General features: G+C 36.4%; 1 protein-coding gene across 1 annotated transcript in view; it reads left to right on the forward strand.

Moving 5' to 3' along the window:
• The window catches only part of CSMD1 (CUB and Sushi multiple domains 1), a 1,117,781-nt gene that overhangs the window by 1,042,674 nt on the left and 47,939 nt on the right, over positions 1-27,168 (forward strand). The window contains exons 49-52 of the mRNA XM_039568608.1: positions 11,024-11,218; positions 13,655-13,828; positions 20,120-20,293; positions 23,602-23,775. Coding sequence (XP_039424542.1) covers positions 11,024-11,218; positions 13,655-13,828; positions 20,120-20,293; positions 23,602-23,775 — 717 coding nt within the window. The remainder of the gene's footprint in view (positions 1-11,023; positions 11,219-13,654; positions 13,829-20,119; positions 20,294-23,601; positions 23,776-27,168) is intronic.

Raw genomic sequence — 27,168 nt, forward strand, 5'->3', positions numbered from 1 at the left:
CCTGTATATTTTCTTATTATGAATAATATGCCCGTCTCCATGGTGAGTTAAAATCACCAATTGTAATTTCTTTTTTAATATAGCTTCTAAAGTAATAAAAGCAAAAATTATTTTTTAAAATATTAGTGTAAATAATTAAGCTAGATAAGAGTCCTTCAGTCTTCATTTCTGCCTCCTGTCAGAACAAGCCAAAGTAGTGCAGACGGATCTACTACATGGCATGGCCTCTTATTTGCATTGGGCAGCCACTGCTTGTCTCTGTCCTGCATAAAAGCAATAAACTGATCCTGACTTCAACATGACTTGAAACCCTGATTAGGACATAATCGCAAAGTTAATAGCTATAATACTGTATGTAAAATTTTTGAGAGTTAATTTAGTATCGTGATCTAATCAACAGCATATGTATGTTCTTTCCAGATTCTGAATTTGATAAGCACTTTAATTTTTCAAACAAGTAAAACTCAACTAATTTTTAAAGAAATAGTAAAATGAGGCAAATATAAGAATTGTGAAGTTACACATTATTGTGAAAGGACTTCCATTTATTTGAATTAATTAACAGCAAACAATTGTTAGAAAATATTTTTGAAAGCTAGTTCGAGAGAATTTCTAGGCATCCTTAACAGCTGGTCATTTACCTTAATCTTGAAGACCCTCCTGAATACTCTCTTTCAGTAGTTTACTTTCCCCCTTGCAGTTTTTCCTAGTATTTATATTACCTGAAGCTTTTTTTCTGTATTTTAAAGGCCTTGTTTCATTTGATATCCACAGTGGACAAATAGAAGTTACTTTATACTTGTTTTGCTCTTCTTAATGTGTTTGAAAACTGTTATTTTTTCAGTGTAGTGGGCTATCCTTGGTGAGTAGTCATAATTCATCTGGCTGCTCACTTCCTTTCCCTTTTCAAACAGACAGGAAAAAATATGAAAAATCTCATGGGTCAAGATAAGGACAAAGAGAGGATTCAACTTCAGAAAAGTTAATTTAATGTATTGCCAATTAAAATAGGGTCAAATAACTTTCAGAAAATAAAGGTTAAAAAACATCAAAACAACGCTTTCCTCCCTCTTTGCCAGGGTCACCTTCACTCTGTTGGCTCTTTTCCTTACTCCAGCCAGTGCTAGGGGAAATGGGAGTTGTGGTCAGCTTATTAAAGGCTTCTCTCTGCTTCTCCTTCCTCCTTGCACTTTTCCTCTGCTCCAGCATGGGTCTTCTTTATGAGCTATTATCCTTCAAGATAAACTTGCTCTAGTATGGGTCCTCCATCAGCTGCAGCTTCTTCAAGAAGTAATATCCACCTGCTCCAGTGTCGGCTGCAGTATGGATATCTGCTCTGACACGGTTCTCTCTGTTGGGCTGCAGCAAAACACCAGCTCTGGTGTCTGGGACACCTCCTTCTCATGTACCCTTTGTGTTCCCTCTGCTGTTTATCACTCTTTTTGTTCCCACTTCCTCTGAAGATTTTTTTCCCTTTCCTAAACACAGTTTCCCAGAGGTGCTACTGTCAGGGCTGCAGAGCTCGGCTGTATTCTGATTGGGTCCTTTGGAACTGGCTGTGCCCAGCAGCCTCTCCTCACAAAGGCCACCCCTGGAGCTGCTCACCCACCCCTGCCAACACCTTGACTCCTGAATCCAGTGCACTCAGTCACCTTTTCTGTAGAGATACCTATCTTATTGTGATTCATTCTCACTCTTTCTTCCTACTTTTAGGACCAGTGATTCTCATTATTGCCCTCTGGACAATCTCCAATTGATCTTCACCTTTCTTGAAGGGCAGTGCCTAAAACTGTACACAGCAATTCCACAGAGTGCATAAAGAGGATTATTCAAAAACAGCTGTGATCACACAGACATGATCTGAATTCAGAGTCCCGTACAGAGGGAAGGCAGTGCTCCAGTGAATTGAAGTGAGCTTCATTTTCATAAAAAAAATGACAATGTACAAAGCACATCACTTGAATGATTATTAATCAGCAAAAATGTCAACAGATTTTTTTTTTAGGGAAGAGGCCAGATAAACTATCTGGGATTAGATATAATGGGGATTAGATATACTGAATTAATAACACTATATCTGCAGTGAAAAAAAAACAAAAAAAACCCCGAAAAACAAGAAAGAAGAAGAAAAAAATCTTTTATTATTGTAATGGTCAAACTTAACCAAAGACTAACCTTTAAAATAAAGCTTAATTAATAACATTTAGCACAACTTTCCACATTAAAATTTTTGTTCAGTATTTATAATAACCTAACAAAATATTTAACACTTTCTTCCCTTCCTTGTCTTCCCTTTTCCTTTTCTAAAAATTTATTCCATTTGAAAAAGAATCCCATTACTTCTAAATCCAGAAGTGCAAAATTATAGTGCTAGTGATGTAAATGACAATTTAAAATCAATATTTTCAGAATGGATTGCTACTCAGAGGCAGGCATGCTTTACCCAAGATTTCTTACTTGCAAAGTGCAGAAAAGCTTAGACAATCTGCATAAAAACCTGTTTTTTCAGTATGGCTGCTGTAGGGATAGATGTGTTTAGTCTCCAGAAACAGAAATGCCTCTAACTTGATGGGAAGCAAACACAGCACAGAAAGGTAAATGGTAAATAAATGAGTCCATTTTATTCCCGTGTCTATTAAAATGAAGGTTGAAATCCAGGCAGTTTGTTTCGCAAATCACCTCTAGTAATATAATGCCTGAGGCAGATGCTGAAAACTCCTTTCTTTTCATTAAAAGTATTTACATCCGTTTGAAGCATGAAAAATATGATTTGTGATGGTCATAGAGCAAGACATAGATGGATCATGGATATTAGGCTATTGAATTTAATTACAGAAAATACAAAGCAACAGATATGTACTAAGAAAACTTAACTGAATGACAAATACCTTGCTTCAGTTATTCTGCATAGAGATCCCTAGAACATGATGAAGGAAAGAGATGTGTATCTCTATTGCTCTTCCGTAGAATCATAGAATCACAGAATAGTTTGGGTTGGAAAGAACATCAAAGATCATCTAGTTCCAACTCCCTGCCATGGGCAGGAATACCTTCCACTAGACCAGGCTGCTTAAGGTCTCATCTAACCTGGCTTTGAACGCTTCCAGGAATGGGACATCCACAGCTTCTCTGGGAAACCTGTTCCAGTGCCTCACCACCCTCATAGTGAAGAATTCCTAATCTAAACTCACTCTCTTGAAATTTGAAACCATTATTCCTTTTCCTTTCACTACATGCCCCTGTGAAAAGTATCTCTAGCTCTCTTGTAGCCCTCCTTAGACACTGGAAGGCTGCTCTAAAGTCCCCCAGGAGCCTACTCTTCTCCAGGCTGAATGACACCAACTCCCTCATCCTGTCATCATAGCAGAGGTGCTTCAGCCCATTGATCATCTTTTTTGGCCTTCTCTGGACTCACTCCCACAGGTCCACATCCTTCTTTTGTTGGGGCCCCTAGAGCTGGACGCAGTATTCCAGGTGAGGTCTCACAAGAGCAGCATAGAGGGGTAAAATCACCTCTCTCAACCTACTGGTCACACTTCTTTCAATGAAGCCCAGAATACATTTGGCTTTCTGGACTGCAAGTGCACATTGCTGGCTGATGTCAAGCTTCTCATCAACCAACACCCCAAGTCCTTCTCCTCAGGGCTGCTCTCAATTTATTCTGTGCCCAGCCTGTACTCCTGCTTGGGATTACCCTGACCCATGGGCAGGACCTTGCACTTGGCTTTGTGTCATGATCTGGTTACTAAAGTTCTCAGGAATGCCTCTGCCTGAATTAAGGTGCAAACAAGACCATATGCCAGTGACAATAGTATGGGTTTCATTTGATGGTAAATATGAGAGAGAGAAAGAAAGAAAGAAATAGAAAATAAGAAAAGAAAGAGAGTGACAAGGACAGAATAAGGAAAATATCACCACTCCATGGATCCCAACAATGTTGAGTTCATCCTCTCCAGCTGGTCTTCTTGAGAGTGAAGATTTTTTTTTTTTTTTTTTTTTTTTTCTTTTTCCCCCTCCCCCCACCAAAAAGCATAGAATCTGATGGGTTAATATATGCTCAGGCTACGTAGGAAAACCAAGGCACCTCCCAGGGTGGGGGCGGGAGATTTCCATTGTCTCTTACAACAGACTCCAGGTTTGTTGCATTACATGCAGTCCTGTGGTGCAAGGCTTTAGGAATTACTCTGGGGGGCACTTCAGGAGGTCTTTGATGGATTATGACACCCCCTCAGCTGCCTCTCATGTGAATGACCCATGGATGTGGTCTGTGGGGTAGGGGTTTCTACAGCTGGGCCAGTTTGTGTAAGGGAGGATGGGTGTTTATTGCCTCTGATCAGCGGTTACACCTGAAACCTCCTCTCCCTCACCTCATTTCTGGCGGGAAGTCTGTGTAAACCCGGCTTCTGTGGGCTGTAGTCTCCTCCACCCCAAACTCAGCCAGGGAAGAATCTCTGCTGTGTTTGGCTTTCTTGTAGATGCATTCTTCTCCTTCAGCATTGTTCATTTCTTCCTAGGCCTGAGACGATTAAGAAAGGGTTTTCCCTTTATCTAATCTTAGTGGTTTAATTTACAGTCCAAAGTCCCAGTCAGGTATCTTCAGGGAGGCTTCTTTGGTTGTAGCTTCTTTACACAGTTTTTGTTATAATGAGCAAAACTTTATATCAATGTTTGAGGCATGAACTATTTCAATCTCTGACACCTTACTGAGCTTCACAAGGTTTGCCTTTATCTGCTGATTGGTCTACTTGTCAAATCCATGTCTCTCTAGTTAGCCTTTGCTCTTACTGCTTTCCTTTTCATAGAAGTATGTGAATGCATAACCTAGAAAATTGAGTTTATGGTTCATTCTTCTAACGTCTTAATTGGCTGAGATAGTCCCTATAACTGCATAACTTTATTGCTCTTTTTCACTATCCCTTTAGTACAGTTATTCATAGATTTAAATCGGGTCCTTCATTGGCTTGTGCTAATTCATCAAATTTCACATATTTTAAGGAACAGTCAATGTGCAGTTAATAACAGTTAATATGCAGATTATGGCAGTTTTCTGTAATCTGCATATTGCAGATTTCACTGTAGATGTTTTTTTTGAAGGTGTGGTATGCTGAGCTGTAACAGTGATGGTTCAGACATCTTTTTTTTAGAAATTAATTGAAAAAGAATTATAAATTTTACAAATTTTAGGTTTATAAATTAGTATTTTTTATAATTTTCAACATGTTTGGAAAATATCTAGTTATAGAACTAAGAATAATAAGTAGTTCTGGAAAAAAACATTAGTTGTAGTAAAATGCAAAAACAAATTTGCTAAGATAAACAGGCAAAGATTCACCATCAACTCATCATAGATATTGTGCTGGTGGTTTTTATTTGCTAAGATATTCAGAACATCATACCCATTTTCTTTAACAAATCCTGAGGTCAGTAAGTATTTTCTGAAGTATTTTTTCAGCATTTGGTATGTAACGTGGAGTACTAATTCAATGAACTGTAGTAAAATAGTTCATTAATTTAGCAATTTTTAATTAGTCTAGATACATTAGACTGATAACAGATTGGCTTGATATAGCTGACTGGATTGACAGACTGATACTGAATACCACACGATCCTTTTGTTTATCTCTTTTGAGGCTTAAAAGCCTTTCCTGTTTGAATATATTGACCAACACAAAGAGCTTAATTTTTTTCCTTTCTATCAGCATATTGAAATATCAACTTGCTCAAGTGATCCAATTTTGTTCTTAGGTCTTTGTTCATAGATTCCGTTATGTACAGGATCACTTGGTTTCTTACTGTCTTCTAATTTTACTAATACTTGTTAATTTAAACCACACCAGTATCTCAGACATAATACACCTTAATGTTGCTCTTATTTTTGAGCTAATAATGAAGTTATTTAAAAGGTTCTATTTGAAAAATGTAGGTCATTATTGCATTAAGTTCACCAAATAGCAAGTCAGAAACGCCCGTTCCCTTTTTTTGTGGTTGGTTAGCTACCAGCTGGGGAATAGCAATCAAGTATCATGTGCTATTACACTTGAAAATAACAAGAGCAAGTACTGCTAAATAGCAAGTTCCTGTATTTGAGATATTTTTCCGTCAGGAAGGTTTTACTTGTCTTTTTTATTTCTTTGAAAAAAATAATTACACTCAGAGTCACAATATTCAAGATACTCTTTAAGACCAACCTTCAGGTGTTTTTCAATACTTCCCAGAATAAGCTTTTCCATGAAGATTATTTTTCACTTTTGATATTTAGAGCAGTAAAGGAGTAAAATTTTTCACTGAAGTGAGACGGATAGGCCTGTAGTTTCTGGGGTCCTCCTTCTTGCCTTTCTTGAAAATTGAGACAATGTTCAACAGCTTCCAGTCAGCTGGGATCTCTCCAGATTCCCAAGACTGCTCAAAAATCATCGATTGAGGTTTTGCAATGACATCATCCAACTCTTTGAGGATTCATGGATGAATCTCATCAGGTCCCATAGATCTGTAGGGATCCAGCTGGAGCAGCAGATTACACACAACTTCAGGCTCAACTGGAACTTGATCATTCTCGTAGTCATGGTCCTCCAGCTCAGGGCATGGATGGTGCATCATCCATGTTGAAGATGAGGCAAAGAATGCATTAAACACCTCTGCCTCGTCCATATCCCTGTTCATGAGGTGACCGTCCTTATCCTGTAACAGGCTGATGTTATTTCTACATTGATTTTGCCATTAATATATTTGAAAAAAACTCTTTCTATTGCCCACAGTATTTCTAGCCAGCTTCAACTCCAGTTGAGTTTTGACTGGACAAATTTTCTTCCTACAGTGTCAAGCAGCATCTCTTTATTCCTCCCATGATACCTGATCTTGCTTCCACTGGGCATATACCTTCCTTTTTTGCCTTATTTCCAAGACGACATCCCTGTTCAACCAAGCCAGCCTTTTGCCTCACCTGCTTGGCTTCCAACATTCCTGTGCCTTTACGGAGGCAATATTTAAAAAGTGACCAGAACTGATGGACCCCAACACCTGCAAAAATATTTTCCATGCTAGTTCCCTGAGCAGGGTGAATTTTGCTCTCCTCATTCCAGAGCTGAGGTTTTGCTGGCACTTTCCTTCCTCTCAACAGAAATTTTAAAGTCAGTCCCTTCGTGGTCGCTGTGGCCAAGACAGCCAAAAATCTCCACCTCCATTATGAGATCCTCTCTCTTGACAAGCAGTAGATCAAGGAGGGCATCTTTCCAAGCCAGCTCCCCTTACGTCCTGTTCCACAAAGTTGTCATCCAGGTTTTTTAGGAATCTTCTGGGCTGGGTTGTAGCAGCTGTGTGGTTCCCCCAGTTAATTTCTGGCAAGTTGAAGTCCCCCATAAGGACAAGAGCAGTTGACTTGAAAGCGTCCCTTAGTTCCTCAAAGAATAATTCATTGTCATCATCTTTGTAGCTGTAGGTCTCAGTAGACTCCCACAATGACATTCAGATTACTTGTTTGTCCCTAGATTCTTATCCAGAAACTCTCAACTAAGCCATTTCCAACTGTGAGCTCCATAAATTCTAACCCTTCTATTGCATCAGTGCCACCCCCTCACCATCTGTTGCTTTTTCTGCCTTGCCTATCCCTCCTAAAGAGCCTGTAACCATCCAAGGGGGCACTCCAGTCACAGGACTCATCCCACCAGGTTTAACTTATGCCAATGAGATCAGACTGGGACTGGGGCAAAGCATTGAGCTTGTCTTGTTTCACTCATGCTGTGTGCATGTGTAGAAACATTTTAAGTGTGGTACTTTGTAGCCTGCACCTTGTGAAGCAGATTGAGGGATCTCATTAGTGCTTGTTTCCTCCAGTTTTGGCACACCATACACACATACACACACACACACACATTTGCTCATGACTGCAAAGCCTGGTATTTTCCTTCTCCCCCTTCCAAGCTGCTTTAAAGCTCTGTCAACAAGCCCTGCTAGCTCCTGTGCTAGAGCTCTTTTTCCTCTCTGAGAAATGTGCATCCTATCAGGTGTCAGTAGACCAGGTGTTGAGTAGATCATCCCATGGTCAACAAACCCCAAATTCTTCCGCTTATGCCAGTCTCAGAGCCACACATTGACTTGATAGATCTGTCTATCTGGGCTTTATAACAACTCTTTTTTATGGTAATTATATGTCATTATGAATTCCCTGCTTTTGAGTCTATTCAGAATTATCAATATATGGAGATTTTCATGTCATTAAAATGGATAATCTTAATCATGATTTCAAACTATAATTATGTTTTCTGACCTGTATTTTATGTAAATAAATATTATTCATACATTTTTGTATAAAAATGCCTGGAGAAGTAAGAGAACATCTTCACATCTGCAAGAAGTTGAGATAATCCCTTATAGAGTTTCATCTATGCAAATGAGAATTTAAATAGTGTCCAGACCGTAATTTCCAAGAGACTGACCATAAGAGGCAAGTCAATGCACTCATTCACAACTCATGTGCACAAAATCAACCATCTGTTAATAGTCGCTTTCTTGTTTCTTGAAGGATAAGGAATTTAATAAATCAAAATCAATTCCTGTAAAATTAAAATTTTTCAAGCAGCAGTTTTAGTTGATTACATCAACACAGCCTAGAAGTATATTCTGTATTCAGGAACATCCTGAATTAGAAACTGTACATCCATGCATTAGAATCTGATAGTTGTTTGTAAAGTGTGCTTGCAAATCTAAGTGTATCTATAGATAAAGAAAGAATAAATTGTATACTGACCTCAGTATGTAGAGGTAACATCTATGCGACTTTACATATTGCGAAATAGCTGAGCCTGTCTTGAGATATGTCCTATGGTTAAGACTAAAATTGTTGCCATTAGACTAAATAAGAAGCTTGCTTTCATATTTGAAAGAACCAATAAAACTATTGCTTGAAAGGAGGAGTGATAAAAATGTCACAGTTGATATGCATTAACATTAGAAAGGCATTAAGTTCCTATTTAGCATATTTTTTGTTTTCTGAAAGACCTATATGATTTTCACTACAAGATGTTAAGTAGAGTGCTTCAATATGTATTTTTTATTTAACAACAAATAAGGAAAATGTTTCTTCGTTTACAGTTTATAATCTTTCTATATCTGTGAAATGCAGTTTAGTATCAATACCAAAATAAATTAAATTAGTGAGTAGGAAGTCCTCGATTAACTTGGGATACTGTTCTTAAGTAGTGAAAATATTGTTATAAAGGCCCAAGTGAAAACCTAGTAAGTTTCAAAGTGATTGTACACTGGCAATCCGTCCTAAGATATACTAAAAAAAAATTCTAAGAAAATATTCTGCATTTCAAATCAATATAACATTATAGTCTGTCATTTGAAAGTTCTTCAAATTATTTCTCCTCTTACACATCTTCATAGGTATGCTGTGTTCAGTTCTGTTTTTCCTGAATGCCAAAATTTGCAATGGGTAAGATAAATATTGGAAAATGTAGATGTATAATTATAGCATTAGCATCTAAATTTTTACAGGAATTTTGATTCTTTCACTTTCCTTTTAGTTCAGTGATTGCCTGAACTAGTCTCTTTCATCATACATTCATACTTGTGATAAAATCACTTTATACCTCTCAGACAGTGTGAAGTCTAGAGAATATGCATGTATGTATGTATTTATGTATTTATTTTGCCAGGTTGTTAGTCTTTTCCCTGGTGGAATGGTATTAATTTATTGTAGCATAAATGAGAAGCAGACTTTTCTTTTTATTTCATCATTTGGGATTTTTACATACTTCCTCCTAATGCTTTTGTCTTCCACTAAGCAACTTATAAAGAAACTAAATTTCTGCTACTTTTTTGTTGGTTTTTTTGTTGGTTGGTTGATTTTCCTCAGAAAGTATAGCTTTTCTCATCTGTTTCTGGGGTAGTAGTTTTTTCTAAAATATTTACTTCGTGAATCTCACTTAGTGACACAAACAGTCACTAATTCACCCAGACATTTTCTACAGCAGGGAAATCCTGAATAACACGGTAAAAGATAACAAATATAACTTATTTAAATAATCATAAATATTTCCATAACACTAGTCTAGAGTCATAGGCACATTAAGACAGAATCCATGTCAATATCGTAAATATTGTAAACATTCTGTGGACTTAAATTGCAGAGCGTCAAATTGAAACTGAAAAAAGAACATAAACTATAGTTCTAGTCAGTAACTGCATTCTCTTACAAAATATGAAATACTAAAAGCAACAGAACTGAAATAACTCTAAAAATCTTCCTAAATATCATCAATTTTTTTTAAACTCTTATAAGCTGGAATGAAATAATTTTCCTGTATACCCACAATATAGAGTTTTATAGTAATTAGCATTTCAATGTGTGCTAGCAGCTTTTACGGCAACCTGTTTTAAGAACTTCTTCAAGCTTTGTGAACATCACAAAGCAATATTTGCTTTCCCTTTTACATCCACTGTAGTCTGTGATGTGTTTTGTCTCTGAAATTTTTAATAAATGTCATTAGAGAGCATAACTGTACGTCATTGTTCCACTGCATCTCACTAAATGAAAATATACTATAAACTCCAGTTCAATTTGTAATACTCACTGTATGAGAATTGCTTTTCTTAGAACTTGTATTTCCAAAATTGTTGGGGCCCTTCCCCCCTGCCATATGGTCCTGGGAGAGGGGCCCTGGGTGGAAGGCACGGGGTTTCCCTGCCCCTGCTCAGCCTCGTTCCCATGGGTTGTTTTGTGTTTCCCTGCGCGGGCAGGGACCCTCGGGTCCCGGGATTGCCTCAGTTCCTCGGCAGAGCCCCGGCCATGGGGCTGGAGAAATAAACATCTCTGAAACATCTACCAAGGATCTGTCCATATATATTTCTTTTCCATGGGCCTCCTTGTTTGACACGTGTGTTACAGTATCCGCACTGTAACACAAAATGACTATGATATTCTAAATCTTAGATAGTGAAACACCTGCCAGTAAGGTAAGACACACACCTGTAAAGAAATTTAGGGTCAGAATGCCAATATGTGTGTGTCCTTTCTTCACAGCTGTAACCTGCCCCAGCATAGAGACTCTTCTCTCAGAACATGTTGTCTGGAGACTGATTTCTGGGTCACTGAATGACTATGGAGCTCAAGTCATGCTCAGCTGCGCTCCTGGATATTATTTATTGGGTCAAAGACTCATACAGTGCAGGACTAATGGAACCTGGAGTATTGGCAATGAGAGGCCCACCTGTAAAGGTAAGGAACAGACTCGCTTAAAGAATATCCTATGCTTTTTAATACATATATTTTCTTCTATAAATAAAGGTTTTAAAAAACTATTTTGCTCTCACATTCCAATAAGTAAAAAAGTGTGAAATTTTTATTAACTTGAAACTAAATTATTCCAGCTCCTTAGGTGTTAAGTACAATATGCTTCATACAAGAGCCAATGAAGTAGCAGCAAGAGATCAATCTGTATTTACTCAACTAGATGGTGTATAAGTAGGTAGAAAATACTGGGAGAAAATGTTATTACTTTAGAAGATTCCAGATTAGAGTTAGATTAGAAGATGATATTGCTTTGACCTCAGGTGAAGCATTAAAACTGTACTGTTGGAGAAACATTCATATGAGCTTTTACAGTGTCCTCATACAAAAATGCCATAAATTACACCAACCCTGGCTTTGGATGTTTAAAGTTTTAGAGAACCTTGGCATTCTCAGTGGAATCATGCAGATTTCAAGGGTTACAGTGCCAAAGTCTTAATAATTTTTTCCAAAACTTCATTTTTTTCTTTTACAATGTGTTATTTTTTAAATTCGGTTAACTGCAATTGTGTCCCTTTCTTTTTGTTCATACATACTCAAAAATGTAGTTTTGATATGCTGCCTAATATGCAGCTACTGTTCAGCTGCTGACAAGTCTTTGACAAGATAGTTCTTGCCCACCATCTATAATTACAGAAGTTTTATGTAAGTAGAAAATGGGGTGATCCACATCAGATGCAGTTAACCAAAAGCGAAGTATTAGATAGAGAAACACAGGGAGTTGCTGATTGAAGAGATATTAGTTAATTTATAAGAAAGGTACATTATTTTGCCTTTTGCTAGAGGACTGATTAGTATTTAATTATAGCAAACTTCATCCCCCAAGAGATATTCAGTAATATTTCCATTGGACGTGTATCATTAAGATCCAGAACTACACTGTAGAGTATTTTGAGGAGTCTGCTGCTCACTTTCTCTATGTCATTCACGTGATAAGGATAGATTGTATAAATATATATTCTAGTTGTTTATTTTTCTGAAGCAGAAGGAAAGCTAATTGAAACACTGATGATAAGGGGTTTAGATCATATTTATCAATGTCTACTTGTACATAGTGTCTCTAAAGGAATTGTAAAACTTCAAATTAAAGGGCAATCTGGATTAAGAGAGAGATAATTAGTAAGTTTATTTTTTTAAGAATATGCTGAACAGATGCCTAAGAAATCACGAGATAGCTCATTATTAATGTAGTTTAGGTATTTTTAACTGTAATCTCTAATTAAAGCCAATAAATGTGTTTAGAACAGTTCATTCTATTCCATTTTAGGAATAGAGTTTGATTTTTTTCTTTTTTTAACAAAAATGTAATTCATATTCAGCATTAACATTAGAAATTATAAAGTTAGGCTACTCCACAAATTACATTAATGTGACTTGACCGTAGTCAAAATGAGTCTTACTCATGTCTGGACACATAATGTACATAAGAAACTATGATCATATATGTTCTGATTATGACTGAGTTAGTTAACTGCGTAGTAGCTGGTACTTGATTTTGTCCAAATTCTAAACAATTCCATGTTGTTTTCTAAAGTGAACACTTTAAAATATGTAAGAGTGGGGCCCTGGGATTTCAAATAGGAAGCTTAGTTGTGATCAAGATGCTTTTGAAAGTAAACATATGATTTGTGCTAACATATGATAAAATACAGTTGAAGCTCTTGAAGACATTGGTCTGCATCTTAAATTGCAATATTATTGATATACTTTTTTAGAAATAAAAGAAATTACAGAATGTTGTTAATTAAGTTAGAGTTTGATACATTCTTGAAACACAATTTTTCATGTGGTGTGCAATTGCTGTGGGTTGTAGCTGATGTTACAGAAAGTTTCTGAGATAATTGGTCAAGTCTAGTCTGGCAAAACCAGAAGATTTGTTGTTTTAGCAAGCAGACTATCATATATGCTCTATGCTTATGAATAGTAGTGGGAAATAAGAAAAAAGACAGTTCATAACAATTCAGAGTACTACGTGTTAAAAAGATACATAATACCTTTAAACTGACACAACTCTTAAAATGGCCAGGGAAAGTAAGTGTATTTGAGGAGTAGCCATGGATATGTTCACATGGAATATAACCACAATCTCCTCAGGAATTCATGTAATACCCTTGTTTCAGAACTAGAAATATGGATTGGCTGCAGTCAAGGTATGCACGTATCCCAAAGAATTTTTAGATTTAGAACATATGTTGCCAAATCCAGCATAATTTTAAGCCCTTTCAATGGGATACAACTCTTGTATTTATTCTTATTATGTTTATTTTTTAAGAAAACACAAGGTGATGTATTTTCTTCCAGTCTAAAAAATTATGAAAAACATTTTCATATTTCAGTATGTTCTGTTGGTTTTTTTTTTCCTAGTTATCTCCTGTGGTGGTCTTCCATCTCCACCAAATGGAAATAAGATTGGAACCTTAACAGTGTATGGAGCTACTGCAATATTCACTTGTAACACGGGATACACATTAGTTGGTTCTCATGTGAGAGAGTGCTTGGCAAATGGTCTCTGGAGTGGTACTGAAACCCAATGCCTAGGTAAAAACCCCAAATTTCTGTCCTTTGTTTTGTTTTGTTTTGTCTTAAACAATATCAAGAACTGGAATTCCGCTCTTGTCAAGCAACAACATTTTTGAATCAATGATAAATAAAGGTACCTTAAATATGAAAATATTGTATACTGAATGTGATTTTGTGCTATTCTACTAGCATTTATCTTTTTATTAGAAATTAAATTGTATTTTATGTCGTTGTAATGCTTTTCAAACCAGTATGGTTTTTAAGTGACTCAAATAATTATCCACATAGCATTTTTCTTTGTGAACCAGGGTGTGTGATGAAACTAAGCTTCAAGATAATCTTCAATTAGGAGTATTCCTGGTGCATTCCAACTACAGTTGAGTGTTCAGCGTATTGAGTGTTCAGTCAGGGGAAGCAGACAAGAGGCAGCCAAAATCTCTTTCAAACGCTGAGATTTATATAGTTTGGACATAAAGTTCTCACCTCAACTCTTGCTCTCTTCAGATTCACTCATATTGGTTTACACTCCTAATACAGACATATAAGAAAAAGGTTCCCTTTTTGAGTAACATTTGAGGCTAAGCAGTGGGTTTATTCTTGGTTGTGGACAGTATATTTATTTCTGGAATCTGTTATTTGCTTTGTCTGCCTTAATTTTGCAGATTTTCTTCTTGCCTTATAGCTGAATGTACTCAGTTGTTCTCAGGAAAAGAGGAATTCTGCTTTCCTCTTCAGAGCTCAACCTCACATAAAAAGCATCTTTCTTCTCTGCTGCCCCACTATGCCATTTTAGCAGAAAGACAGTGTTCCATGCTTATCTTTATGTTCAGGTATACATGGGAATGTCCAAGCATCTCTCCTGGGTGGAGGAGTTTTACAATGGCTTTTGCTACACTGTGGATCACATGCAGTCCTCTGGTAGAAGGCCTCAGAAATGAGTCTGTGGGCTATGTCCTCCCTGCCCCAGACCCAGACAGAGATGATTTTTAGCATAGCTGCTGAGTTGGCTTTCCTTGTGGATATATTGTTTTCCCCCAGACTTGTTTACTTCTTAGACCTGAGATAATTGGGCAATAGAACCACCTTTATCTTATCTCAAGTTCCCATCAGGTGGCTTAACTTTCTGTCCAGATTTCCAGGAATTTGAAGAGGCTTCGAATGTGGGGGAAAGGTTTGATGACCACACATGAGCAGTGGCTTTTTTTGGCACTTTGCCATAGTGAGTAAGGTCCTACAATGATCTTAACAATGTTTGAGCCATTAACCATTAACATCTCAATCTCTCACAGATACTAGGCTGCAGCAGAAAAAAAAAAATAGAGACAGAATATTTTCAGAAAAAAAAATAGGATGGAATTATGTAACTCAGATCCGAGTTAAGATTTTGTAACCTTTCACTATGTATTCCTGATTGACACCTTCATTTTGCAACAGTAATGTTTCTAGTTCAGCTTTTGTGAATATAGTTTTAGAGTATATTGTCTCTTAAGATACAGAATGGTCAAAGGTAGTGACCAGTCTCATAGAACTAACCTAACTTCTAAATGTCAGTTCATTGTTAGTGACTTCCCAGCAAGATGCAGTTGTTTCTGGAAAATTTCTTGAAAATGAAGAACACTTTTCTTATTTGATATATTTTCATACCTTATTTTTTAATTTGAAATATCCGGTATTAAGAATGATGTCATTTTGATGTAGGAAATAAGCATAGGATAGCATAAGCATAGGATGTAGGCATAAGCAGAGTACACTAGTTGTTACTTCTTTTGATATTTAGAGCAATAAAGAAGTAAAATAAACTTTTTTTACCTAGGAAAAAAATTCCACTTAGGTGCTGTTTAGGGGAGTGTTATGATTCAGCATTACTTTTTTACGTGCATAAGTTCATCAGTTCCACAGTGTAAGTATACAGGAGCTTTGTATCTAAAAACACATCAGCTATCTATTGGTGTCAGGTTATCCCTGAAGTGAGGCTGACTGACATTTAAATATGTTGGAACTGCAGCTGTGAATATCCAACAGCCCAAAACTTGTATGTGTAAGAGTGTTTTCCACAGCCATTTCTTCTGTTCCGAGTATACAAACTCTATTGTAAAAAAAAAGAGCTATGACCTCTCTAGGTTTTTCCAGTGTGTTATACTATTCATTTTGTCTAATTCAGTTTTTTATAAATCCCCACTGAAATTGGTATAGATTACTACAATCTCCTTACAGCTAAAACTTTTTCCCACCTGACTATTTGCATTCTGCATTTTAAATTATTTTTATAGATCTAATCTCATTTGTAATGAACACAGGACCTCTTGCAGGAGCTATTACTGCAATAAAAGCATTGCTTGTCTTATGATGCTTCCCAATTCTTTTTCTGAAAACTTAGATGGACTTCAGTTCCTATTTGATTGATTTTATTGTTCAATGAAGCCCTTTGCTTAGAACTGTTAAATGCATGGATCTACCTCACCAGACAAAAAAGATCACATTTAGAGCTGGAAGGTTAATCACTACTTAGTCTTCGCTATTTCAAAATCAGACAAGCTCTATAGTGACAAAAATATTGTACAGTTTTGAGTGTGAAAGTCTAAATTTGAGTTACCCCATGCATGCTGCAGAAAATTTTGTTTCTGCTGCTAAGCCCTTTTCTCCCTCTCTTACACTCTCTCACATAAGGTATATTAATATCAAGTTCTTCAGACACTTAATATAGATGCAATTTAGAATACAATCCAAGGTCAATGGAACTATGTAGGCTCCTCCAGAGAGCAATCCAGGAAAGGTAAATTCTTAAATTTTAAAGCTGGATGATGTGAATTCTGCTAGTTGAATATTCCTAAATTTCAAGGACAACATGCCCCAAATTTATTTCAGAGGTGCTTTTAAGACTTACCTGAAGCCTGTGAAAATCAGAAGGCAGACACCCAGGGAGCTCTGAGTGAGCCTTTCCATTTCAAAGGAATTATGACTTACAGATGCTTTTTGTCTACATTGTACCTACATGAATATAATTCAGGACAGTTATAGGTGAAAATAGGTATCACTTTATGTTACCCACTGATCCATGTAGAATCAATTTATGATTTCAGTCTAAATGAGTACACTAATTTCTGTATCTCAGGAAATGGTTTGTCAAACCCTTATTATTTGTCTCTAAAGAAAGCTAAAACCAAGAACTGTAGTTAATGAGTCTAAGGCTCAATATGAGTCCTAAATCTTCAGGTTGTTAGTATTACATGTATTTTTTTATTAGTTATACAAGGATAAATATGAATTGTTAGGCAAGATTCCTTTCAATTTCACTCACTCTCACTGCTGATATTATGTATCTTTCCCTTTTTTCCTTCCAAGAGTATTTGCAACTATAAGTCACAAAACCTATGTGTTTTTATGCATGCTTTATGTGTATGGGTGACCATAGGTTCATATAGGACATAGGGCAAATTTGAAGCATTTAAATTTGCCTGACTCCATCTGTAAAATCAGTGGCACTTAATCATGGATCAGTGTGTTTTCCTGTGTTTTTATGACTTTCAGGTGCAAAACTACACATAAACAAGTCAAGGACATTCTTAAAATCTAAAGTTAAATATAATCTACTTCATTCCATCTTTTACTTATAAGATATATATAATGCCTTAGATTTATTGAAAATATCCTGCTGCTGACTGTGCTTGTGTAAAAATATCTAATCCTTTAATTGATAACTCATAGGTAAACTGCAGTATAATATCATGATACTGGCTTATATTTGAAATTAGTATTTTAAAAAAATAGAATTATTTATATCTTGCTTTCCAGGTGTTTTAGAATAAAACTACTGAACCAACCTTGATGCATGTGAATAATTTTCTAAATTCTTGAGGGCATATTTTACTAAAAAATCCCTTCACAGCCTTCTTAATTTTCTTTAATTTTAGTTGATGAGAAAATTACATATATTTTGTGTCACTGCAGTGCTCTTTCAGTTCCTGATATGTTGGAATAGTTAATTTAAATGAGTCAAAATTCCCTGAAAAATCCTTAAATACAGTTGGTGGAATGATCTGTAAATGAAATGTCTCACATAATAAGTCCAGCAACTTGTTAAATCCCCATTTAAGAGAAAATGCATAGTATTTTTCTTTATGCCAGGTGGCACGTTTCATCTATCTTTTTACTTGAAATTCCCTGTGGTCCTGTGTTTGTCTTCAATGCAGCTACTGCTTTTCAATTCTTCACGATTTAGATCTAGAAAATTAAAAAAAACCAAATGTATTCCTTTCTATTTCACCTCAGTCCCTGGAAAAAAATTAGGGAGTAAATATTAGGAACTAATTTCTAGGCATAGGGATAATAAGAAAATTGGGAACAGGCAAGATGGAGGAACCAAAAGCAAACCTTGGTAATCTTACTGCCTTTTCCAGTGACTGAGGTGTAGATTTCAACAGTAGATTTCTTTCACTTTGTGTTGTAGCAAAACTTTGGAAACAATCTCCCCTTGTATCCTTGTAGCCAAATTGAGAAGACAGGTACTGGATGGGGGGACTGCAAAATGGATGGAAAAGTAATTGAGCCAGCAAAATCTAAGGGTATTGTTTCTTGATTCGAAGTGTGACTAGGAGCCAGTGGACACTGAGGATGAATACAAAGGCCCATACTATCCAGTCTCTGTCGGTCACTTGGATAACAAATTGGGATGCAACAAGTTTGAGGATGACACCAAATGATGGGAGAACAGTTGATGTGTGAATTGTAGTGCTGCTAGACAGAGGGACCTGGAGGAATGGGCCAACAGGAAGCTCATGAAGTTCAGGGTAGACAAATACAGAATCCTGCACTTTGCCTAGAATAATGCCATTTGTGAGTACTCTTGGAACTGACTGGGTAAAAACAAGCTTTACAAAAAGCACCCAGGTGACTGAGTGGAGAGGCTGACTAAGAGTTAAAAGTGTGGCCTTGCAGTAAAAATATCACAGACTGGAGTGTATTAGCACCAGTGTAGTCAGCAGGTCATGGTTATTTTTTCCTCTTCAGCACTCACGTGGAAAATTGTTTGTCGTTTTTGTGTCCTCCACCATAGAAGAGATATATTGCAAAATGAAACAAGTTCAGGGGAAGGACCCATTAGGGGCCAGGGGCTGGAGTATCTTTTAGACAAGGAGAGGCTGAGTGAGGCTGGAGGAGAGAGAAGGGTAAAGGTGAGCATATTACTAATTTGGACTGAGAACAATAAGGTAAATTATTCCATGACGCATTTCAAGGAGAAAAATATGCTTTCCACATCCTCTGTTGCCATATTCTCTGTCGTAAAGGGAAAAGTTCATACTTCTTCCTCAAATTTGCAGAACAATACCACAATGTCTTCTTGGAGGCATCAGCAATTCTACAATTAGGATTTTTATAATAATCCTGAAGGTATAAAAAACCTAATCAAGTGGTATATGTTTTATCCTTCTAATGTTTTAGAGGAGCCATTAGGTGTGAATGAATACAATCTCTAGCATTATTAAAGGGGCTTTATTAGAAAGGAGTTTGAACCCCAAAGAAAAGTTACAAACAGGTTGCTGTTGATGGATACAGCCTGCATGAAGCAGAAGAGATCACATACACACAACCCACTGTAGCTGCAGTCTTGAGCCTTAGGTCCCAGTCTTCACCTCTCAAAATGAGGACTTAGCATAGTTTCAGATTAAATTACTGCAGTTTTAATTAATCTGTATCACCACAAAAAAAGAACTTTTTTCTCCTCCTGAATTAGTAAAGAGAAATAGTTTTCTGAACTAAATCATTACTTTGCTTCCTCAGTGCCAAGACTGCTATTATCCTGGAATAATGCATTCTGTACTGTTTTAACAGCAGCTGAAATAAGGAGCAAAGAGTGCTGGCAGATATTCCTTCCTGTTCATGCCTTCATCTATCTGGAAAATGCTTATAAATTCATATTAATGTCAAAATTATAGTAAGCTCTTCTTTATATTGCTTTGCAGTTTGGTCAGTACCAACAAAAATACCCAACTTCTGCTCTTTTTTTACAGTGAAGCGCCTTAGTAACGTTGCCTTTTTCTTCAGAGAAGTGTGAGGTCTTTAACTCTCAAACCCATACTATTATTTGATAATAGAATTCTCATTTCTCTAATTCATGATTTTCTTCTTCAAAAAAGTCAAAGAAATATCATCTGTAGGTTTTATACCGGAGAACTTGTTCTGCACAGTGCAGTAGTTGACTCTAAGGATATTGTTTACTGAAAGGAAAGTTGAAATTTCGATTTTTTTCTTGTAAATTTTGGCAAGTCTTGTCAAAATACACATTTTTAATGGGATTTTCTTTTATCGTAGCTGGTCACTGTGGCTCTCCGGACCCAATTGTAAATGGTCATATTAGTGGAGATGGTTTCAGTTATCGTGACACTGTAGTCTACCAGTGTAATCCTGGCTTTCGGCTTGTTGGTACTTCTGTCAGAATTTGCCTACAGGATCACAAGTGGTCTGGACAAACTCCTGTTTGTGTCCGTAAGTAAAACTCATTTTTCACTGAATTATTGCTATTATTTTAAACATAATTGAGCATTAACAGTGGATTGGATGTTCAAAAGCGTTTGTGCTCAGATCAGATATTTATTGGACCTATTGTCAATTACAGGGGTTGTTACGATCCAGTTTCTAACCTACCACGGACTTGTTAATATTTTCAGTAACTCCTGATTTCTGTTGTTTCAGAAACAGGATGGCATAGACACTGAAGGGGTTTGAACAGCAGGCTGCAGCTGTGTAACTTAATCTGTCATTTTCTCTTTGTCCAGGTATAGTTGTTACGTCAACCGTGGGCTTGCTGAGCCTCTCCCCTATTTTTTCACCAGGAGTAAAAAATTCCTTTGTATATTTGCATTTCTCAGAGAACAAAGCTGGACTAGTGTTCATTTGTGCAGTTCTGATGGTGATTGCCCGTTTTTTTCAAATTAGCTTCAAGTTGACTTAATGCAAGCCAAGGCATGGCATTGGGTTATGCTACATCTGGTAGAAAAGATGGTAACTTTTTATAGCCTTTAATATTTTCTTAATTCACCTGTTTTTGAAAATCACATAATTAATTGCTAGAATTGCAGAGTCTTTCCGTCTCTAGTTCCTTCTTCATTTGTGTGGCGGGTTATCTGACATTTTCTGAACCATCACCCATTTAATCAGTCAAGTCCAATTCATCTGTTTTTTATTTTACTACCTTAGTATGTAGTTGATTTTATTTCGTTTTCGTTTCAATTTAATTAATGAGCCCCATTTTTATACATTTTTTTTGTTATTTTTAATGGAGCATTTGTATCAACTATTTCAGTGCTGCATTTTTAAGATGTCTACAATTCAGACAGAAGTATTGCTGTCTACACAGAGAGAGTCACTAAGATGTTCAGCTTTTCTGTTTAGTCCATGTTAGATTTCTAAATGTTCAGTATTTTTTTTTTAGGGTAAAATAAAAATTTCTAGCTGTATACGGTAGCAGGAAATATCTGCCAAGTGTCATTGTCCTTTTAAAATCCTATTTTTATCTTCAAGTGATTTATATTTGTCAAAGGAAAAATGGCACTAGCTAGCATTATTACTATTTGTGCATTCATTTGACTGTGCAGTGAATAAAATCCCTTAAAAAGAAAGGTGAAAAGCTGGTTTGGGGCAGGGGGGGAGGGACAGGAGGCTGTTTCTTCCTAAATGGATGTTATCATTACTGTTATGAGAAGAACTGGCATCAGTTTTTGTTATTAGGGGTTGCCTAACACTTTCCATTACAACATAGTTCTCTTTTGCTTAGAATGCTGACAGACTAAGGATTTGTTTTATGTCAGCATCCAAAATTCAGATTAATTTCTGCCTTTAATTAATTTATTTTTAAGAAATACTCATACAAATCAGACTGTTATTTTTGAGATGTAAAGTGAAAACATACTGTTCATCAATGCTAGAAATGTGTTCTACTAAAAAATTCTTCTGACTGAGCATTGTGGAGCATGAACTAGAAATATGTTTGTGGTGTGTTGACCTTGGCTGGATGCCAGGTGTTTACTGAGCTACTCTCATTTCCCTCCTCAGAAAGACAGGGGAAGAAAGCAAGACGGCAGCTTACTAAAACAAAAGGGAATGGTTGCATGTGCAAGCAAAGAAAGATTTTGATTTTCTACTTCCCATCAGCAAGCAATGTCTGTCCGCTTCCCGGGAAAGAGGGCTTCAGCATGTGTAATGGTCGCTCCCAAACAGAAATGTAAAGAACAGATGCTGCCTCCCCTCCTTCCCCACTGCCACCCTGCCTTGCCTCTTCCTCCTCCTTCCTCTTAGCTTTTACATCTGAGCAAACATCATATGGTATGGAGCATCCCTTTGGTCAGCTGACCTGGTTATATCCCCTTGCAAGGTCATGACCACTCCCATCCTACTGGTGGGAAGGTGGGAGGTTGGGGAGACAGCACTGATGCTGTGCAGTGCTGCTCAGCAGTAACAAAGCTCTGGGGTGTTATCAACACCTTTCTAGCTACCGATATAAAGCACAGCACTGTAAGACATCCATCTCAGGTAGATCCAATACAATGGCAGAGATATTACAAAGATGTTAGGGGCAGTACCCTATAAAATTTGCCCCAAATTGGTCTTTATTTTGTGAGATTTTTACAGAAGATCACAACTTCTTATATTTTTAATTTACTTTGAAAGGATTTTCAGGTTTGTAAAGTACCAGGCATTGTATTCTTAATATCTAAGGAAGCCTTTGTAGTTCTCCACCCATGACTACTTAAGCTTCTTAGTTTCATCTAAAAGTCAGCCTCCTTCATCTTGCCAAATTTGTGACACGCAGGTCTTTCCCTGTCTCTTTACTGGATAACGAGTTGGACCACACTTTAGCCAAGTATTTTCTGAAGGATCTTTCCACTTGCTGCTTGTTGAGAGTTAATAGGAAGTAAGAAGATTTCTGCTTAGTTCTTCATGAGTAGCAGCACAACAGAATCAAAAGAAAAAATAAACCTGTGTACAGGTTATTTATTCAAGTATGATAAAACACTAGCACAGAGTTGAGAAGTTCTGTTTGTGCATGTGTATATGTACAATCTGATTTTGCATTGTCAGTATCTATGCTTTTCTATATTTTCCTATAATATTTTAACATCTTGTCACATGGAAAGCTAGAGCTTGACTGTAATAAGCTTATTGTACAAGTTTTGTATTAGCAAAATGAACATACGTAATATATAAAAAGGGGAAGATTTACTCCCAAAAATGACTTCTCTATTGTTATAAGAAAATCAGATTAAAAGAATCACTATTTCAGTAAAGCAATGCAAGATCTTTGAAACTGTAATGCTTCAGAACTCCAGAATGTTCTGAAATAGTGCATCAAATTTATTTGGCACTACTACATGTTTAAGCTTGCTGGGAATAAATATTTTCCTTTATCGGTATTAGTAGGACTTTTTATATGCATTTTTAAAGGTCTAATACATATCAGATGTGTATGAAAATGCATATATTTTGTGTATATATATATAAATAAAAAATAGAGATTTAAATTTATTTTTATTACAACTTTCAACATAAAGTAAAAAGTACGTTCTAAGATTTTTTTAAAAAAATAAATTTTTTCTCCTGGCAGTAAAGAATTCTGAATAAATATATCCTATTCTTTTTCTTATATGTCTTGTATAAATGTCAAAGCCAAATTTAGAAGGGAATAAAAAAAATAAAAACCTAAGAGCCAAAACACCAAAAGAGCTCCAACCTGCAAGTGATTCCATGGATCAGTACTTTTCACTTAGATGCTAACCTGGCTATTTTTCTTTTAACAGCAATCACATGTGGCCATCCTGGGAATCCAGCTCACGGAATGACTAATGGCAGTGAGTTCAATTTAAACGATGTGGTAAATTTTACTTGCAACGCTGGATACTTGCTTCAGGGTGCTTCTCGAGCACAGTGTCGAAGCAATGGGCAGTGGAGTAGCCCTTTACCCAACTGCCGAGGTAAGAAATTTTTACCCTGCCTCAAAATACTGGGATATAATTCACAAGTCTGTCCTTTAGGAATTTATTCCCACCTTTATTTAAATTTCTGCATTTCAGTATTGGAGATTGTTGTTAGGGCTGAGTGTTGGGGAAGCCTATGCTTTTCAGTATTTTACCTAAAACTTCTCAGACTGCAATCACCAGCATTTAGTTTATAGACATATAAAGTGAACTTTGTATCCCAAAAGTTACATTACACTAATAAATTGGAGTTGCCTGTCTAGCCTGAATTAGCTGCATTTTAGTACAGTTTCCATAAATGGTAATTATAAAATTGAATATGTATGTATCAAAACGGTATTAATTATTTTGTTTCCTAGCAATACCTGAGAGATGTGAAACCTGATTTTTCTTACCCCACAAAAAAAAAGGGATAAAGTAGGATTTAATTCTGCTCGTTTTTTTTGCAAAGACATTTGAGCTTCATTACTGGTGTGCTATGGGTAAGACGGGCAGGTTAGATATATGAGAATGCAGCAAAACTTTGTGATATGAGGAAATCTGTATCAAATTTACATATTAGGAAAGGACAAACAAAAACCATTTTAAAACACAATCTACAATTCTCGGATTGAATTCTTTATCCAGATCGCAGTAGTGTAATTAAGATTAAAAGTCTCTGAAGTTAACCTGGTTTTACTCCTTCCATTTTTGACCACTGTTTTTATTTATTTTCTTTAACGTTTGTCTATTGTTGCAGAATATGGAGCTAACAGCCCATCTTTGGTCTGTTCCACCAATGTCTTTATCAGACACCTAAAATCTGTTCACTAGTTTATTGTTTTTATATGCCCCAAAATAGCTTCTACTGCTATAGTACATACTTTCTCAATGCTAAATCCAGTAGGATACTGATATTTAATGATATTGTGAAACATTTTCTTTTGAATCACTGAGGCAGACTGAGTATCTTCTGACTAAATCATAAATACAAATTGACAGAGAAGTGAAAGGCAGGACATGAGGTAAATCATGTAAGATATACCGAAAGATTTCAAAGGCCTGGGGAAAACTTTTTGAGATGCTCTATATCCTCCAGTGCTCTTTTTGTGAAGGCTCTGGAAGGAAATGTATTTCAATGGCTCTAATTTACAAATGTTGTTCCTGGTCATATTCAAAACTGGAATTCTGGGGTCATTTTTAAATGTTAATAACAGTTCTAATTTCCAAATATGCAAACCAAAAACAAATTTAAAAATGCTTAGTGTCTTGAAAGCGTCTGATGGCTATGTCTGCTATGGAACACGCAAAGAAATAGAACACAAAAATTTCTCCAGAAATGCAATGGTTACTAAGCTTTTCTTGAGTATTTTCTTTCACTAGAAAAATGTTAAATCAGTGTAAGTACTATGCTTTTTGTTCTCTGTAACTTGTCTTTTATGGGCGAAAGGAAATTGCAGGCAGAAAAGTCATTCTAAGGATACAACATTGGGACTAAAAATCATATAATAAGAACTTAACTTCAGCTATTGTACCTTTATTATCTCCACCTGTTGGTTTATTAAAAATCTTATTGTATTACAACTGTTTTTCCTAAGAATAATAATTATCTTTGGTGATTAGCTCATCATAATGTTTCAGAGATAGCTGATGCAATTTCAAGCTCAGTGTGTGTGGAATTAGATCTTTCATTCTCATTAAAACAATAAAGAGATGGCAATTCCCTCAGTTACTACCCTCAGAATTTATTCAAGTGAGTTAACTAACATAACAATATAATTATTGGAACAGACAAACAAGAATTAGCAAACTATTCCTATTTAGGCTCATGTACTTTTTTTCCCTTTTATACTGTTTTGTTTTGCTAGACCTAAGTGAACAAACTCGTCTGTCTCATCTGTGAGGCATTTAAGTAAGGTTTTATTTGTTGGAAACTTTTTCACTTATACTATAGATGCAATTTGAATCTGCTCTGTTTGACTGTCAGAGGCAGAAATTGAACAGCTTTACTGAAGTTTAACCCCATTTACAAGCTGAGTTATTCAGCTATTTACATTGAACTCCATTACATCTATTAAAAGGAAAACAAATCGAAGTGGAAGCAAGGCAAAACAGTGCAAAGACAGATTTTACAAAAAGAACATAAGAATTAAGACACAGTTACTGCAACATTATTTCAGTTGTCTCTCCAGTCTACTTTCATTGTCCTTTTTAAATTTATTCACATGAATCTGAGTTTGATCCAGGCCAATTTATGGTCTGAAATCTTGTTTAGGAAGATTGGTTTTCTGAAAGGAGCGAGTATTATAGATGCAACTCTCCCAAGATCCATTCACTTGAGAATGGTAAACTCCTACCAGAATGGAGTGGCCTAGAGTTCCCTTAGTTGAGTATTTACACTTGTGTCTATTCTCATGCAAATGGTGTGAAGCTGGACTTTTGCCATTCACTCAGTGTTTCTTCACTTCGTTCTTCTCTTCACTCAGTATTTCTTTCTCTACAGAAGCATATATTTTTCAGTAACCATCTTGTATCTCTTCCATCATGAGCTAATTTTGTCACCTGCTCTGTGCACCCCACTAGAACCCAGAGCACTTTGCTGCTGATCACAATAGCACTGTAGCTGCTCACCGCCATGACCAAGTTTAACGGATTTAAAGGGTTTGAAAAAGTTGTTGTGAAGTTTGCAATTTGTCCAAGAAACCTCTCCTTCTGGAGAGGAATATACTATCTAAAGTAACAATAACTTGTAAATGTATTTGTGCACCAGAAGATACTTAGTTGTAGTATAAAGGGAATACTCAATATCCACTTCAGTTAAAGCATATCAGTGTTAGTAGTTCTATACCATTCTCCTAATATATGCATCTGTGATCTAGACATTTGGGGGGTTCTTATTTCAATTATATGAAAAACTAAGTGTTGTAATAATTGCCTTGATAATTGGTATTGTTTCTTATTTTAGGTTAGGGTGGTGGGTTGACCTTGCAGTTAGTATGTAGCAGTTTCTCTCTGCTGTTCCTTCTCAATTCTCTTCTCGGCACGTGTTCTCTGCAGGCTGCAGAAAGTATCTACTCCCTCATGCACTGCCTTCTCCTCTAAACTCAGTGGCCCCTTTTTTTGCTTCTCACTATTTGTGTGTGTGTGTATGTGTGTGTGTATGGCCTTCTCTCTCTGGTGTATTCTGCCCTTTCCTAAACACATTTTAGAGAAACAAACTTTTCTCATGGATTCACCTGTGATTTGAGGAGAGAGTTGGGGTTGTTCAGCATAGGGGAGAGAGGGCTCAGGGGAATGTTGCTTATCATCTATACTATCTAAGCGACAGTGTAAAAAAAGAGGGTCAGACTTCTCAGTGGTGTTCACTGAAACTACATGATGCAAGGGACACAAAACCAAATGTAATGAAAA

This window comes from Corvus cornix, chromosome 3 (assembly GCF_000738735.6).
Source record: "Corvus cornix cornix isolate S_Up_H32 chromosome 3, ASM73873v5, whole genome shotgun sequence".
Classification (NCBI taxonomy): domain Eukaryota; kingdom Metazoa; phylum Chordata; class Aves; order Passeriformes; family Corvidae; genus Corvus; species Corvus cornix.